The following is a 13,652-nucleotide window of genomic DNA, read 5'->3' as shown; positions in this document are numbered from 1 at the left end:
CTGAAACCCCCAAGCGAGAAGTGAGGGGAACAACACGGCTGAGTTTACACAGAGGAGGAAACAGCAGTGAAACAAACAGGCCCAATAAAGAGGGAAATCAAGTGCAGGATACAGAGAATTTATTCAGAGTCCAGTACAGACCGGCCAGACCACCTCCTACATGTGGACAGGAAAAAAGAGCCTACAGAAAAGGTAGGAGTTGTTATAAAATTGCTTTAATTCAGTTCTCTCCGCATTACAAGCCGGCAGCGGGCAGTGGCCTGCCATGCTCCTTACAATACTGAGCCTGTAATTGCTGTTATCAAAATATACATCTGTGTCACCATAAAAAAACCGCAATTGCTGCCCCTCACGTCTTACAACAGGTATAAAAAATTATAAATATTTACACCCTTGTTCCACCCCGACATGGAAACTTGAGGCCCAGGCCCTGAAGGAGGGCCGGCCAGCACAGGGCCTGCGCGGGGAGCCCCTTGGACCCGTGAGTGCAGGACAAGGCGGTAAAGACCGGAAGGTTAGGGCTGCTGTCCCACCTCCTGGGGTCCCAGCATTAGAGGCAGACAAAAAACAGAAACAAAACTTTGGTCCAAAATTTGCAGGAAAAAAGAAACCCTGAAAGTTTAAGAGCACTTGTCCTCCGGGACAGAGGACAGTTGTGAGTAAGGCATCGGCAGGTCGCAGACGTGCCGGCCCCATTGTGTCTGCCCTGGAAATTAGATCCTGCCCTGCGACTCAGTGACAAGGAATAAAAGTACAGCATACAAAGTCATACCACGAGGAGGAAATTTAGGTTACACTCATACCATTTTTATCATCTTGCTATATAAAACGTTATTTAAAACTATTTTTTGCATATAAATGAAAAAGATTAGAATATTTGGTCAACTGGAAATATTGCTAGGCACAGGTGTCTGCAGCTGCATCGAAGCATAATACAGAGGTTACGGTGGAAACAAAGCTGAAGAAGCGACGGGGAGGGGCCCTGGGGCCGGGGGGCAAATGATACAAGGATTGGGGGGCGGCCACACCTGGCCACCCACGGTCTCCCACCGCAGCAGGCACACGATCCCACGGGAGGCTGACCGCCCCCCCCACCAGGCCCCCAAACCCCTACACGTCTGCTACCCCAAGACAGGCCCTGCCAGAGCAGCGGGTTTAAGGCACAAGAAAGCCGAGTGGAGGTTTGGGAGCGCCCGCCACACAGACTACAGAAGGCACGGGCAAGGGGCCGGGCTGGGCCTCCACGGTCACCAAGAGCCTGAGGTTGGCACCCCACCTCCCCCAGGTGAGCAAGTGAATTCGATTTAATTTCTTTTAAAAACAGGTAAACTGATTTCTCTTTAAAAAAATAAAATCTCTGGTCTTTTTTTAAGGTCACTTCAGCTGCTTTTTAAAGTGGCTTTTTTTCTGGAATGATGGAAGTTGTCGCCGGGTGCCCGGCAGGCTGGTCCTTGGTGGCGGCCTAGATGGTGGACTTGGAGAAGGACACCCGCAGGTGGTGGTTCTCACCCAGGTCGTGGTTGTGCAGGTCGATGAGCGCCTGGATGGCCTCCTCCACGGAGCCCATCTGGATCAGCGCCATTTTGCGGTCCTTCCTGCAGGGAAAACGGGGGGGACACAAGGAGGCGTGAAGGGCCGAGTGGGGCAGGGCAGGCCCAGGGGCAGCGGGGCGAGGGGGTGGGGCTGGGCTCACTGGAAGAACTTGAACCCTTTCACGATCCCGCCGTTGCTGGAGAAGAGAATCTTGAGGTCATCCTCAGAGATGGAAGGCCTGCAGGGAGAGAGAGGGACCTGAGCCACTCCGTGGAAGGTCAAGGCCATTCCCTCAAGACAGCAGCTGAGCGTCCAGGGAAGGGTGGGGTCTCCAGGAGCTTTTTAGGGGCCCCTGAAATAGGTTATCAGAAAATGACCATGAGCATCTGAAAGGTGCACTAGAAGCAGAGAACACACTCGGCTGGGCCTCCAGCAAGGCCTCCCTACGGCCTGTGGAAGCCCCTGGAAGCGGGAGCGTCCCAGGAGACCTCTACAGGCACTCAAGGGATGTTGGAGAGGTGCAGGGTGCACTCACGGGATGTTGGAGAGGTGCAGGGTGGCCGAGGGCGGGAAGATGTTCTGGAAGTTCTTGGAGCCGGGCTTCTTGAAGCGGTGCAGGGGCGAGTTGCCATAGTCCTTGGTCAGGCCCTGGTCCTCCTGGCCCTCACGGGGCAGCTGCACGTTCTGGTGCTTGGAGAGTGTGATGCGCACCGGCTTCCCGTGCAGCTTGTGCCCATTGAGGTGGCTCATGGCTGGTGTGGAAGACGACACAGGACCCACGTGACCCAAGTCCCCTGGCCGCCGACTCCGCAGCCCCCCGGCCCGGCGGCCCTGCGGCCCTTACTTACCCAGCTGGGCCTGGCTCCCATCAGCCATCTGCACCAGGGCGTTCTCCTTCTTGTTGAACAGGATCTTCACCCGCTGCACGTCGCCGTACACGCCTTCGAGGGCACAGGGACAGACTGCTGAGCCGCCCGGGCCCCGCGGCCCCTCCCCGCCGGCCCCGCGACCCGCACTCCCGCACAGGGCTGGCTCTCCCCGCAGCTCTGCTATTCTGCCTGAGAAGCTGTCTAGTCGCAGGGAGCGTTACCGGGAGGGCTGCCTTCAGCAAAGAAGCCCTGAAATCCAGGAAAGGCCAATTGCCAAGAGTCATCCTGCGGCTGCTACCGACACGTCTACTCTGCCAATAGCATGCGGGGCCGTAAACCATGCTCTGGAGTCCAATCAGTAGGCAAAGCGCAGCCCAGACAGCACGCTCGGACGCCTCAGAGCGTGACAACCACCTCAATTACACGAAAACAAGATAATAAAAGTGGGAACGATAACATACCGAAAAGAATAAAGAGGCTTTGGGGTGTGACTCTCTTTAGAGGACAGCAGAGCAAGGCAGCGAGGGACAGGGAAAGGGAGAGGTCAGGGGGCGAGTTGGAATCGTCCACCACGAGGAGGCAGCCCCGCAGGCGTGCAGGTTGATGGATGATGAAGTTGTCAGGATGTTAATATTCAAGGGCAGGTTGGTTTCCGGAGAGCAGGGTTTGAGGGGGAATTTTGTTTTTATTTATTTATGGTTTTGTTTTGTTTCAAGCAACAACAGGAAGCAGAAGTACCGTGCAGTCAGTTGGCAAAGAAATTCCGGATCAGGGCAAGAAAAAAAATTGGGAAAGGGGAAGGGGAGAAAAGAAAAAAAGTAGCAAAAACACAGGTCAGTAAATACATAAGAAAACACGCGGTGTCCCATCAGTCAAGACCACACACACTACGAGCCACGCGCCGGGCGGACAGCAGGAGCGCCCCCCGCGGGGAGGAGACAGCGCCCGCCCCCCCCCCCCCCACTCCCCCAACAGGCCCTCCAGGAACTGTCTCCCCGGGGCCCGCACCAGGGCCTCCAGTCAGGCTCACTGGGGTGGCTGTTAGCGGAGAGCTTGGCTAGAGGAGCTGGGACAGGGCTCGAGAGGCCGCAAGTCACACATGCTCAGACAGGCAAGAGAGCAGCTCGTTAAAATAAACAGGAACCCCATCTCTCAAGAATCAAAATATCTCGAGCCTTTATCACTTCATCCCAGCTCCCTGAGCTGAACTTGGCCACCGAGACAAGCACAGGCCTGGCTGCCACCTCAGGGACCGTGGCTGGTGGCCTTGGCTTGCACCCCCTCCCCAGAGGCGCCCCGCAGGCCCCTGCAGACCGAGGTTGGTTGGGCTCGAAATTGCAAAACTGCTCTCGTGAACACCAAATACTTCAACTCTCAGCATCATGGAATTAAGAACGTACATTGAGATATTAAGGAAAACAGGAGGACTCCAAGCGCTGCGGAAAGGACGCAGCAGTGAGTGACGTCAGTGCAGAGAGGAGAACAGCGTGACACCTGCAGGCACTGGCCAGGCCAGGGGATCCGGCTCCAGGGGCCCCAGTGCCTGGGGGAGGGGCTCAGTCTGCACTAGGACCTGAGAGCAAACTCCCGACTCCTACTTCCGAAGTAGGAATCCGGAAGGACAGCCTAGAAGAGCCACATACCTCGGGGTTGAGGTTGCTGACCAGCAGGACAGCATTTCCTGCCCCTGCCAGGCCTGGGATGGCGATCCGGCCCGCCGCTGCCGCCGCCGCCGCCGCCGACGGGATGGCCAGAGGAGCCAGAGCCCCGTGCACGTTAGGGACGGAGAGGCCTGGAGGGAAGAGGCGGTCAGATAAGCAGCGGCGCCCACCTTGTCTGAGACAGAAACGCGGATCCTGCCCATCCTCATGCAAACGGAGACACGTGGGGGGGGGGGGGGGAGCGGCTGGCCCAGCGGCACGCCTGCGGCTCCTCCACGCTTCTCGTGGCACAGACCGTGCTGGCTTGACTGTCTACATGCGCCAAATAGCACAGAAAGCTCCAGCTCCTCGGATGCAGGATCGAGCCCAGCAGCCTCGGCCGTGCTCGCATGCAGGTGCCCGTCACCATGCAAATGGCACGCCGGGCGGGACAACAGGCTCAGGACTGTCACGTAGGTGGGCGCCTGGCCCCCGGGAGGGATGCTCAGGTGTGCCCGCCCAGCTCACGCCGCTCCGCTTACCAGGCCACTTAAACGCACCTACTAAGGGCATATCCCTCCAACCACCGTGCGCTGGTCCTCACCGGGCGCTTGAAGGGAACCAGACCAGAGACTGTGGGGTTAGCGGGCTCTCTGCACAGCCCTGCCCTACGACTGCCCTGTCCAGGCTCCGTGGGGAACCTGGAGGCCTGTGCCCAGGAAGATGGGCTCCCCCCCGTGACTGCGCCACGTCGGCTGCCGTGGAAGCAGAGCTACGGGAGAGGTGTTGGGCATGCAGAGTCGGTGGTGGGGACGAGCGTTTGAATACCTGCGGCTTGAGGAATTGCAAAGGTGGGAGGGAAACCAGCTCCTGCATACGGAGAGGCTGACATTATACCAGGCGCACCTAGAAACAAATAAGACACTAATCATCGCACCCACGGGTGCGAGCCGGCTGCCAGCGCCCTACCCGGTGGGTTCTGGGCTGATGCTGTGTGGGCATCCGGGAGACGGGCGCTGTCCTCCCTGGGTGCAGAGCCGGGCGCCTAGGACCGAGCTACACGTCCTGCCCCCCGCCCCGCCGCCATCCCACCACCGGGCATCTTACCGAAGGCTGCGGCCATGGTCTGGTCCAGCGAGGGCTGGCTGTCGCCGGATGGCAGATCGGGGCGCGTGTAGTCACGGCTCTTGTCGTTGTTGTACTTGACGTTGAGGCTGGTGAGCTTGGAGAAGTCGATGCGCAGGGTGCAGCAGGCGTTGTAGATGTTCTGGCCATCCAGCGACTGCGGGGGCAGCAAAAGGGCTGTGAGTGGGGGCCGGCAACTGGCGGCGCGGCTGCCCCGGGGCCACTCACCAGCTTGGCGTGCTGGGCGCTCGCGGGCTCGGCGAACTGCAGCAGCGCCTGGAACTGACTGTTCTTGGTGAAAGTGATGATCTTCAGGACGGTGCCGAACTTGGAGAAGATCTATGGGAAGAGCACGGCGGAGGGATTGGCCTCAGCCCGGAACCAGCCCCTCGCGCAGGCCGGCGCCGCCCCGCCACCCCCCTGCCTCACCTGGTGAAGCACGTCCAGGGTCACCGGGTAGAAGAGGTTCTCCACGATGATCCTGAGCACCGGGCTCTGGCCAGCCATTGCCATCCCCGCGTCCACCGCTGCAGCCGACGCAGCTAGGGCCAGGTTTCCCGACTGGACTGAGTTCACCGCCTGCAGGGCCGCCTGGGCCCTCTGTGGGGGCAGAGCCGTGAGTCCCACCAGCCCCAAGGCCACCGCCCACCCCACCCCCCTCCACCCGCAGCCCAGGGCACGTACTGCCTGGTTGGGCGAGCTGTCCGTCTTGAGCTCCTTGTGGTTGGAGAACTGGATGTAGATGGGCTGGCCGCGCAGTACGGGCGTCACCGACGTATAGTAGTTCACCATGGTGTTGGCAGCCTCCTCCGTGTTCATCTCGATGAAGGCCTGGGGGCGGGGGTCGTGTGTGAGCCAGGCCTGGACCCGGGAGGCCCGGCGACCACCCCAGAGAAGGCCTAGGCCTTGTACCTGGTTCTTCCCTTTCAACATCAGGAGATTGGTGACCTTCCCGAAGGGCAGCCCCAAGGAGATGACCTCCCCCTCAGTGACGTCACTGGGCAGCTTTCGGATGTGGATCACCCTGGAGGGCACGCCTGTGCTCCTGTTGTCCCCTTTGAACTTCTTGCTGTCGTTTCCATTTGCTGCAAAAGGATGGTGTGCATGGCACGAGGCACTTCCCGGCTCCCCTAGAGCAAGGGACCCCTCTCCTGGTATCGGCTTCCTCCCAGCTCTGGGAGGCTGCTGGGACAGGGAGGTCTCCACACCTGGCTCCCGGGGAAGTGAGGCTCAAGGTCACCAAGGCCAGGACCAACCAACCCCAAGTGCGCTCCTCAGAGACACAGAGGAAGTGCTCCCAGGTAGGGCCGCGGTTAGGGTTACCTGTGGAGGCTGAGTTACTGCTCATGATAAAAGGTCCGTTAGTGACACAGGCAGAGAAGAGCTCGTCAGATCCCCGCTGGAAGAGAGGGGAGGGTTGGAACCGAGCCGCATCTTCACCACAGCGCCCCCCAACCCTCCCTACGGGGGCCCAATAGTTCTGCACCTAAGACACAGCTCCTTTCCCCACCTGCGGAGCCCCTGGGGGGGGGTCTTTCCCCAAGCAGGGCCAGCGTCTCGTCCCCTACAGGGGCTCTGCGCGGCCCGTCCCCCCACCCCCCACGCCTGGGGTCTGCACGGGCTCAGGCTGGCTACCCCGAGGCTCGGCCGTCGTGCTCTCAATCACGGCAGAGCCACTCAAGGCCCACGAGGACAAAGCCCCCTTGTCACACACACTGCAGCCACCCGCTCAGCCGCAGGAGTCTGTCCTACTTTCCAGTCTGAGGAAACCGGAGCCCGATGACCAGAAAGGCCACCTCTCCAGGCGCCGGGCACCTTGGTGACAAACAAGAAGCTCCCAAAGTGCCCAGCCCATTCTCTCTCCAGAAACGACTAGTTGACTCGTTAATCTCAATCTAATTGAATCAACCCCCAGAACCAGGTAAGACCGAGCCCAGGGTGAAGAAGCAGACAGGGGGCCCTCCTGCCGGGCGAGCACAAAACCCCACCCGAGGGGCAAGGAGACCCCACTGGGTCTGGCTCCCCTCTAACAACTTCCGGACACGAAACCGGTGCCCCGTGGCCTCCCGGCAGAACAGCAAAAACCAGCCTTTCTCAGGGCCAGACCCTCCAACTGCCATTTTCGCCAGCTCGTCCCTCCTCAAGAACACCTTATCTCTGCCCTTCCCTCAGGCCAGCTTAACTGCCACTTACAAACAAAGATGCCAAACACCCAGGGTCCTTCCCACCTTCCCGTGGTCTAGCACCGAAGTTGCATGGGACACTCACACCCCACCCTGCCCCTCGAGACAAGCCAAAGGAAGCCAGGGAGGTTCAAGGTCTGCCCCTCAGGACGGGAATCGGGCACATGGCAACACTGCTAGCAGCAAACAGGATGCTCTGGGCCGCTCTGGCTGCTAGGCCACCTGTTACGGGCATGACTCCACGCCGGGCGGGCATCTGCGGGGGCCTCCCCACCCCCTGGCTCCCCAGGGCTCAGGGCTGAGATGGATGCGCAGAGGGCCAGCACCTGAGCCCGTGGGGAGGCTGCAAAGGCTCAGACCCCTGCCTGGTCTTAGAGTCCAGAAAAGGACCCAGAACCGCAGACCACTTACGGGCTGGAATTTGTTATAATGAAGCAAAATGTTAAAAACCCCAAGCACTCCAGGCTGACCTGACCCGTCACGCCCCAGCTCACTTTCACCAAGTGGACGTGGGCGCTTCCAAGGCTCAGAGCAGTAGACCAGCCCCAGCCGTGAATGAAGGGCCACATGAGAACCCAGGCAGAATGCCCTGAGCCACCGAGGACAGAGTGGTAGGAATGTGGACCTGGAGCCCTGACCTGCCCCCCCACACACACACAAAGGGCCCCCGTCCAGAGCTGGACAGGGACGGGGCACCCAGGCAGATCCCACACACCGGCTGCACAACCTTAAAAAGAGCATCTCGGCTCCTGTCTCTGACAGGTGACAAGCAGGGCCGGGATTCCCTCAGGAGTGGGGTGTTCTTGGCCCCAACCATGTTCTCACAGCAGAGGGCCTGGCACGCCTACATCTGCAGGGTCTGTGGGGCAAGCCCCGCCCACTTGGCCACCCATCTCCCCCAGGCCTCCCTCCCAGACACCGCCCCCTCCCCCAGCACGGGGGGGGGGGGGGGGGGGGTGTGTGTGTGTGCGCGCGGGCAGGCAGGTGCACGTGGTGACCAGTGGCTCCACAGGGACAGCCCACTGGGGCACAGCCACTCTGTGGGGTAGAAGCCTGGGGGTACGTGGGCCAGTCCACGCTGCGGGGGAGCTCTTCCCAGCTGCTGCCACAGGTCCCCTGCCCTGAAGTCAATTCAGCACCAACAGCAAACGACCACCACGCCAGGAACAGCGCCTAGAGTCCACTCGCTTCTTCATTGATAGCTTACACACCAACACCCCTGGCGTCTCACTTGGGGCCCAGCTTATCCTGAACCTGAGAGAGAGGACCAGGCTGCCCTCCCGGTGGGTCCCCCAGTGCACGCCCCCTACAGGCTCAGGGCCTCTGTCCTGTGCAGCCAAGACCCCCGGGGCACGGGATGGAGGAGACAGCCCCTGGAAGGGGTGCTCCGGCTGAAGTGGCCCCCAGAGAAGCAGGGGGAGGGTCCCCGTGCCAATCACAGCACTCCGGATGAAATCCCTCTCCCTCCTCCTGCCACCAATCAGGTTTTATCTGCAGGAAGATCGGGACAGGTGGTGTGCAAAGACAGCCCGCCTGGGAAAACCGAAACCAGCCCAGGCACGGCGGCCACCAGACCAGAAACCAGCTGCTACCTGCTCCTCAGGACACCTGGCCACCTACGGGGCTCAGGACACTCTGCCCCTGCCATCCCGTTTCTCTGAGTAAACATGATCTGAACAAGGACAGCCTCAGAAGCAGCCTGGAACTACCCCAGAGTCCCCTGAGATTCTCTGGTCCCGCCCCCCCACCCAACTAGCTGCTTGAGGTGCAAACAGACTTCAACTTTACCCACACGAAACCGAGGACAGAAATCCAGTCACCCTGCCGCGCATCCCACCTCCAACCGCAAGCCGTTCTGAGCTTGAGAGCAGGGCAGGGGATCCCGAAATCAGACTGCTGAGGGGCCGCCCACCCCCAGCCCGAGGCAGGCTGTCCACCCCAGGAGCAGCAAGCCGGGCAGCCCATGGTGGGAGCGGGCGGAAGGAGGAAGCAACATCACAAGCGCCTACCTTTGTACCAACTGCTATGTCTGGGACGATGCTGCGGAGAGAAAAAAGGAGATGTCAGCCAGGGCGCCTGCCACATCCCGGCGCACGAGCCCGCTCGAGGCCTTCGTCAGCTAGAAGGCCGGAGCAGGGAAGCGAGCCGTCCGCCCTTTAATCGCCACTTGAAAAGGAGCCATCATTGTCCTCTGGCTCCCTCCCGGCAGGACCCCGGCCCCGCCTCCCGACCCGTCCAAAGACAAAGACACCCCCCTCCACAGGCCCTAGGAGAGACACTTGATGCTGGTTAAGGTTCAGGTGCTGCTGTTTGCTTTCTAGAAACTGGCAGTGCTTGGGGAACGTTTCCAGCAGAAGGCAGGCCGGTAAAAAGGCAACTCAAGGGCCCGAGATCAGAGCTCCGGGCCCCACGGGGCCGAGAAGTGGGCAGCTCGGTGCAAAGGATCAGATACAGCTGACACGAGTTACTCATCAACCGGGCTCCACGAGAGCGGACTTTCTCCCCCGCCCCCCCAGAGCAGGCCCCGCTACGAAAGGCGGGGCCGGGGGAGAGCACAGCTGCCCCGGACTCCTGGGTCCTGCAGCCCAAGCCCCACCCCCCCACCCCCTGGACAGCAGAACACTCCGAGGGCGTCTATGTAGTGAACAGAAACTGACAACAAACTAACGACTCCCGAAATATCAGTTCAGGAGAGAACTTAGCCAGCAACGGCCCTCACAAGGTCACCTGGCCTCCAAGGCCTGGCGGTCCCGTGACCAGAGCCTCTCATGATGTCACACAACATGTCCCCCGGCCCAGCCTCGGGCCCGGCAGAGGGCCCCGGGGCCGCCGGCTGCAGGATCCCCCTCGGGCTCTCAGGGAGGGGGCTCCCACCACAGCCTCGGCTCGGGCCCTGCCCCATCCTCACCCTCCGCCTCTACGGCGGAACCTCCACCTCTTGCCCTCAAAAACCTCACGGGCCAGCGACAACGACTTTTAAAAATTTTAATGAGTCAAGAAAAAACTTCCCAGAAAAACAAATAATGAAAAGTACGCAGTTTCCCAACTGCTAACCCAGGCCGCCTGGCGGCTTCCTACTCCCAGCGAGGGCTTCGGACACAGCAAGTGTTTTACGTAAAACGGCCTTTCTGGGAAAGATTTTCCGACCTTCCAAAAACACGGCAGGCCAGTGCTCGCTTCGGCAGCACATATACAAAAAGACGGCAGACCAAAAAGGAGCTGCACCCGGAGACCAGGCCCGGCTGCCTAGGTAACACCACCACCGACAAGAGACTTGCAGATGCGCCCCCAAACCAGATTACGGGGGGGGCGATGGAAGAGACAAAACTCGAGAATTTGACCAGACGGCCAAGAAAACCGAGCACACGGCCTACTGGCTCGGGAAAGGGTTCTCTGGGCAAGTCCACCCCAGCCAAAGCGGAAGGCAGACCACGAGGAGATCAAATTCCTCTTGCTGCAGCAATTTTTCTAAAAGGTTGGCCTCAATTCAGGTTGAAACCTATCATTTCAAACCCGAGACACCGAAGGCACGTGACCCTCCGGGCACTTTTAACCGCCCGCCCCGCCCGGTCGGGCCCAAGAGAGAAAGGAAAGCTAGTTCGAAGCACCCCACCACAAAATACCCGCAACTGCCCCGGAACGCTTCCCACGGGGTGCCAGACGGGAGAGCGCACTTCCACCGGGTTCTACCCCTTCCCGAGAACAGAGCCCCGGCCGCCGCGCGGCCCGGTCCCCCCCCCCCCCCCCGGACACCTCGGCAAGCGGGGAGCGGGCTCGGGTCCCGAGCCGCCCCACCCCCACCGCGCCCGGGGCGCTGCCCCGAGACGCCGAGCTGGAACAAAGGGGGCGGAGGAGGGCCCGCGCCCTTCCGGGCGGGAGGGCGGCGTCTCCGGCCGCGCCCGGGCCCGCGGCGGGCGGGGCAGGCCGGGGCAGTCCGCGCGGCGGGAAAGCCCGCGCACGCGCGCCAAAGCTGCCGGGAACGCGCGAGGCCGCGCACGCGCGCGGATACCATACGAGGCGCGCGGATACCATACGGGGCGCCGGAAGGACCACAAGACTCTCCAAGGGCGGCGCGTGCGCGCAGAACCCGGACGGGAAGCGAGAAGGGCCGCGCGGCCGCCGCGTGCGCACGGGACAGGCCTCGTTGGCACCGGAAGCGGGCAGGGCTCCCCCGGACCCCCCGCCGCCTCGCGCCCCTGGCGGCCCCCTCCAGGGCCGCACCCGCGCCCCAGGCCGGGGGGAAGGGAGGGAACCGGGCGGCGCCCCGGGGCCCGGGGTGGAGGCGGAGCGGCGCGCCAGGACCGTCGCCCCGAGGAGGCCGGGGCGGCGACGAGAAAGAGACTGGAGCGCGAGAAGGATAGGGGGTAGAGCGAACGAGTACTACTCACCCGTCCATTGCACACACAGGAGACCCGCGGGGGACGGAGTGGAGGCACCGGAATAGCAGGAACCGACCCAACGGCTCTGAGTTATAGACTCACAAAATGGCGGAGACGCCCGAACACGTCCCCCGCGCGCTCTGCCCATTGGCTCCTGCCGCGCAGATGGGCGGGGCGAGCGCCGCGGGACCCCGCCAGCGCCTCCCAATGGCTAGGAAGTCGCTCGAGGGGTGGGGCCACAAACAGTGGCAGGCGGCCATTGGGGAAGATGGCCGTCCGTCAGGGCTCGAGGCGGAAACGGCCCGTGGAGTCGGGGGAGGGGCGAAGAGGTGAGGCCACGTGATTGCGCCAGAGCCAGTGAGCGAGCTGCCCTCCTGCGTGGGGCTTTGCTGGAGAAGCCATCTTAGGAGTGGGTACGTGGCGGGTCAGGCGGTGGGAAGCGTGCTTCCCCCAGGCTGCCGCCATCTTGCAAACGGGCAGAGTCCACCTCCACCTCGGGCGTGAGAGCAAAGGGAGGCGCGTCGCCATCTTGAAGTAGGGCAGGAAACCTCCAGGGCGCCACCTTGCTTGTGGGCACCTGGCCGAAGTCCATTTCGAACTTAGACGTTACCCTTAGGTTAGCACGCGAAGTGGCGGCTGCCTAACGCGTCCCAGAGGCGCCGGGGTTGTTTCCACTGCTGGCCACCAAGCCTGTGGCACGATGTGGCCACGGGTCGCCCCTGACTGTCCTTTGTTTGCCCCAGAGCAGCGAAGCCCGACCACGGTCTCCTCGCCTGACTGCAGGAATGGGAAAATTGAAGCCCGGGGGGCACGGCGGACGCCGCCCTGCCTGCCTGCAATGGAAGGAACATGAGGCCGGGGGCGCACGGACAACACCGCCGTGCCTGCCTGCAATGGAGGGAGGGGGGGACTGAGGCCCGGGGCGCACAGATCAGACTCCGCCGTCAAAGGACGTTCAGGACTGGACGGGCCTCCATCCCAGCAGCAGAACACTCCAAACTTAACTCGGAGAATGCTGATTTCAAAAAGAGTTGAACAGGGTTGTGGGTGATCGGGGAACCCCGGGAAAGGTGCCGGAAAACAGGGCCAGCTGGGTGGGGCGAGTGGGGGGAGGGGCAGGCGGAGTCAGGGAGGCCGCGGCAGTCCGGTACCCCAGGCTTTTGGAAGCATCCAGGAGATGATGGGCATGCCGGGCTTGCTTGTTCCCAGCGTGGAGCAGACGTTCAATAAATAGAAGAAATTATCCTGAATAGTGTTTGCTATACGTCTCGTGCAGAAAAAAGGATTTTTAATTGGCACAAGCCTAAAGAGGGAGAATGACATTTGTTGTTTCCCTAAGTCGAGGTCAGGCCTTTGCTCCCGCCTCTCCGGTCGGTTTTAGCTTGGGCGGAGTCATGGCAACAGCGTCCATTTTAGGGCCGCGCGGGCCTGGACGGAGCCCAGAGACCGGGGCTCCCGAGCCAGAGGGCTTTCTCGGATTAGGGGCGGCCGCCGATTTTCACGGAGGCCTCCGCCTTGCAGTCCTTGGCCCCTTGTTTCGCCGAAGGCCATCTGAAGCCCAGGAATGGCTAATCAGGACTGTCCCGGTGGATTTAGGAGAATCCCCAACGCATTCCTGTGGATTTGCTCCCTCCAGGACTCCTGTCGCGCTCCACTCTGGGTACCACCAGGGGCAGTTGCTCATCTTTGTTGCCTCGGTTACTGGTGCCAGGGATGGGCCCTCTTGACAGCAGGGATGGTTGGAGACATGGGAGTGTCGCAGCCCAGAGGGAGAATGTTGGTGGACCCTCCACCAGGTTCCTAGCACGGATCTAAATGGTCGCAATCTATTAAAAGCCATTTCTGCTCACCGCCCTCCAGGCTTTGCTCAGAGTCAAAGCCCAAGTCGACCTCGTGGCCCCACAGACCTCTCACCTGCAGCCG

General features: G+C 61.5%; 1 protein-coding gene across 4 annotated transcripts; it reads right to left on the bottom strand.

Annotated features, from left to right (window-relative positions):
• Nucleotides 1-102: 102 nt before the first annotated feature.
• On the bottom strand, nucleotides 103-11,855 carry PTBP1 (polypyrimidine tract binding protein 1). 4 transcript variants are annotated; one of them, XM_032626789.1, is made up of 15 exons: nucleotides 11,739-11,855; nucleotides 9,360-9,390; nucleotides 6,491-6,566; nucleotides 6,080-6,252; nucleotides 5,852-5,998; nucleotides 5,597-5,767; nucleotides 5,396-5,506; nucleotides 5,150-5,324; nucleotides 4,871-4,948; nucleotides 4,046-4,194; nucleotides 2,864-2,897; nucleotides 2,382-2,474; nucleotides 2,069-2,285; nucleotides 1,694-1,771; nucleotides 103-1,595 (listed from the first exon to the last, which is right to left on the bottom strand). In XM_032626789.1, exons 1-15 carry the CDS (start codon nucleotides 11,744-11,746, stop codon nucleotides 1,463-1,465), a joined length of 1,674 nt encoding a protein of 557 aa, XP_032482680.1. In that variant the 5' UTR covers nucleotides 11,747-11,855; the 3' UTR covers nucleotides 103-1,462. The 4 variants fall into 4 exon arrangements, with proteins under 4 accessions (XP_032482680.1, XP_032482683.1, XP_032482682.1 ...); XM_032626792.1 differs by lacking the exon at nucleotides 11,739-11,855 and adding an exon at nucleotides 10,974-11,058 and having other exon boundaries at nucleotides 105-1,595; XM_032626791.1 differs by lacking the exon at nucleotides 11,739-11,855 and adding an exon at nucleotides 11,104-11,239 and having other exon boundaries at nucleotides 194-1,595.
• Between the last annotated feature and the right edge of the window lie 1,797 nt (nucleotides 11,856-13,652).

Source organism: Phocoena sinus, chromosome 3 (assembly GCF_008692025.1).
Source record: "Phocoena sinus isolate mPhoSin1 chromosome 3, mPhoSin1.pri, whole genome shotgun sequence".
Classification (NCBI taxonomy): Eukaryota; Metazoa; Chordata; class Mammalia; order Artiodactyla; family Phocoenidae; genus Phocoena; species Phocoena sinus.
This window is presented reverse-complemented; position numbering and strand designations above follow the sequence as displayed.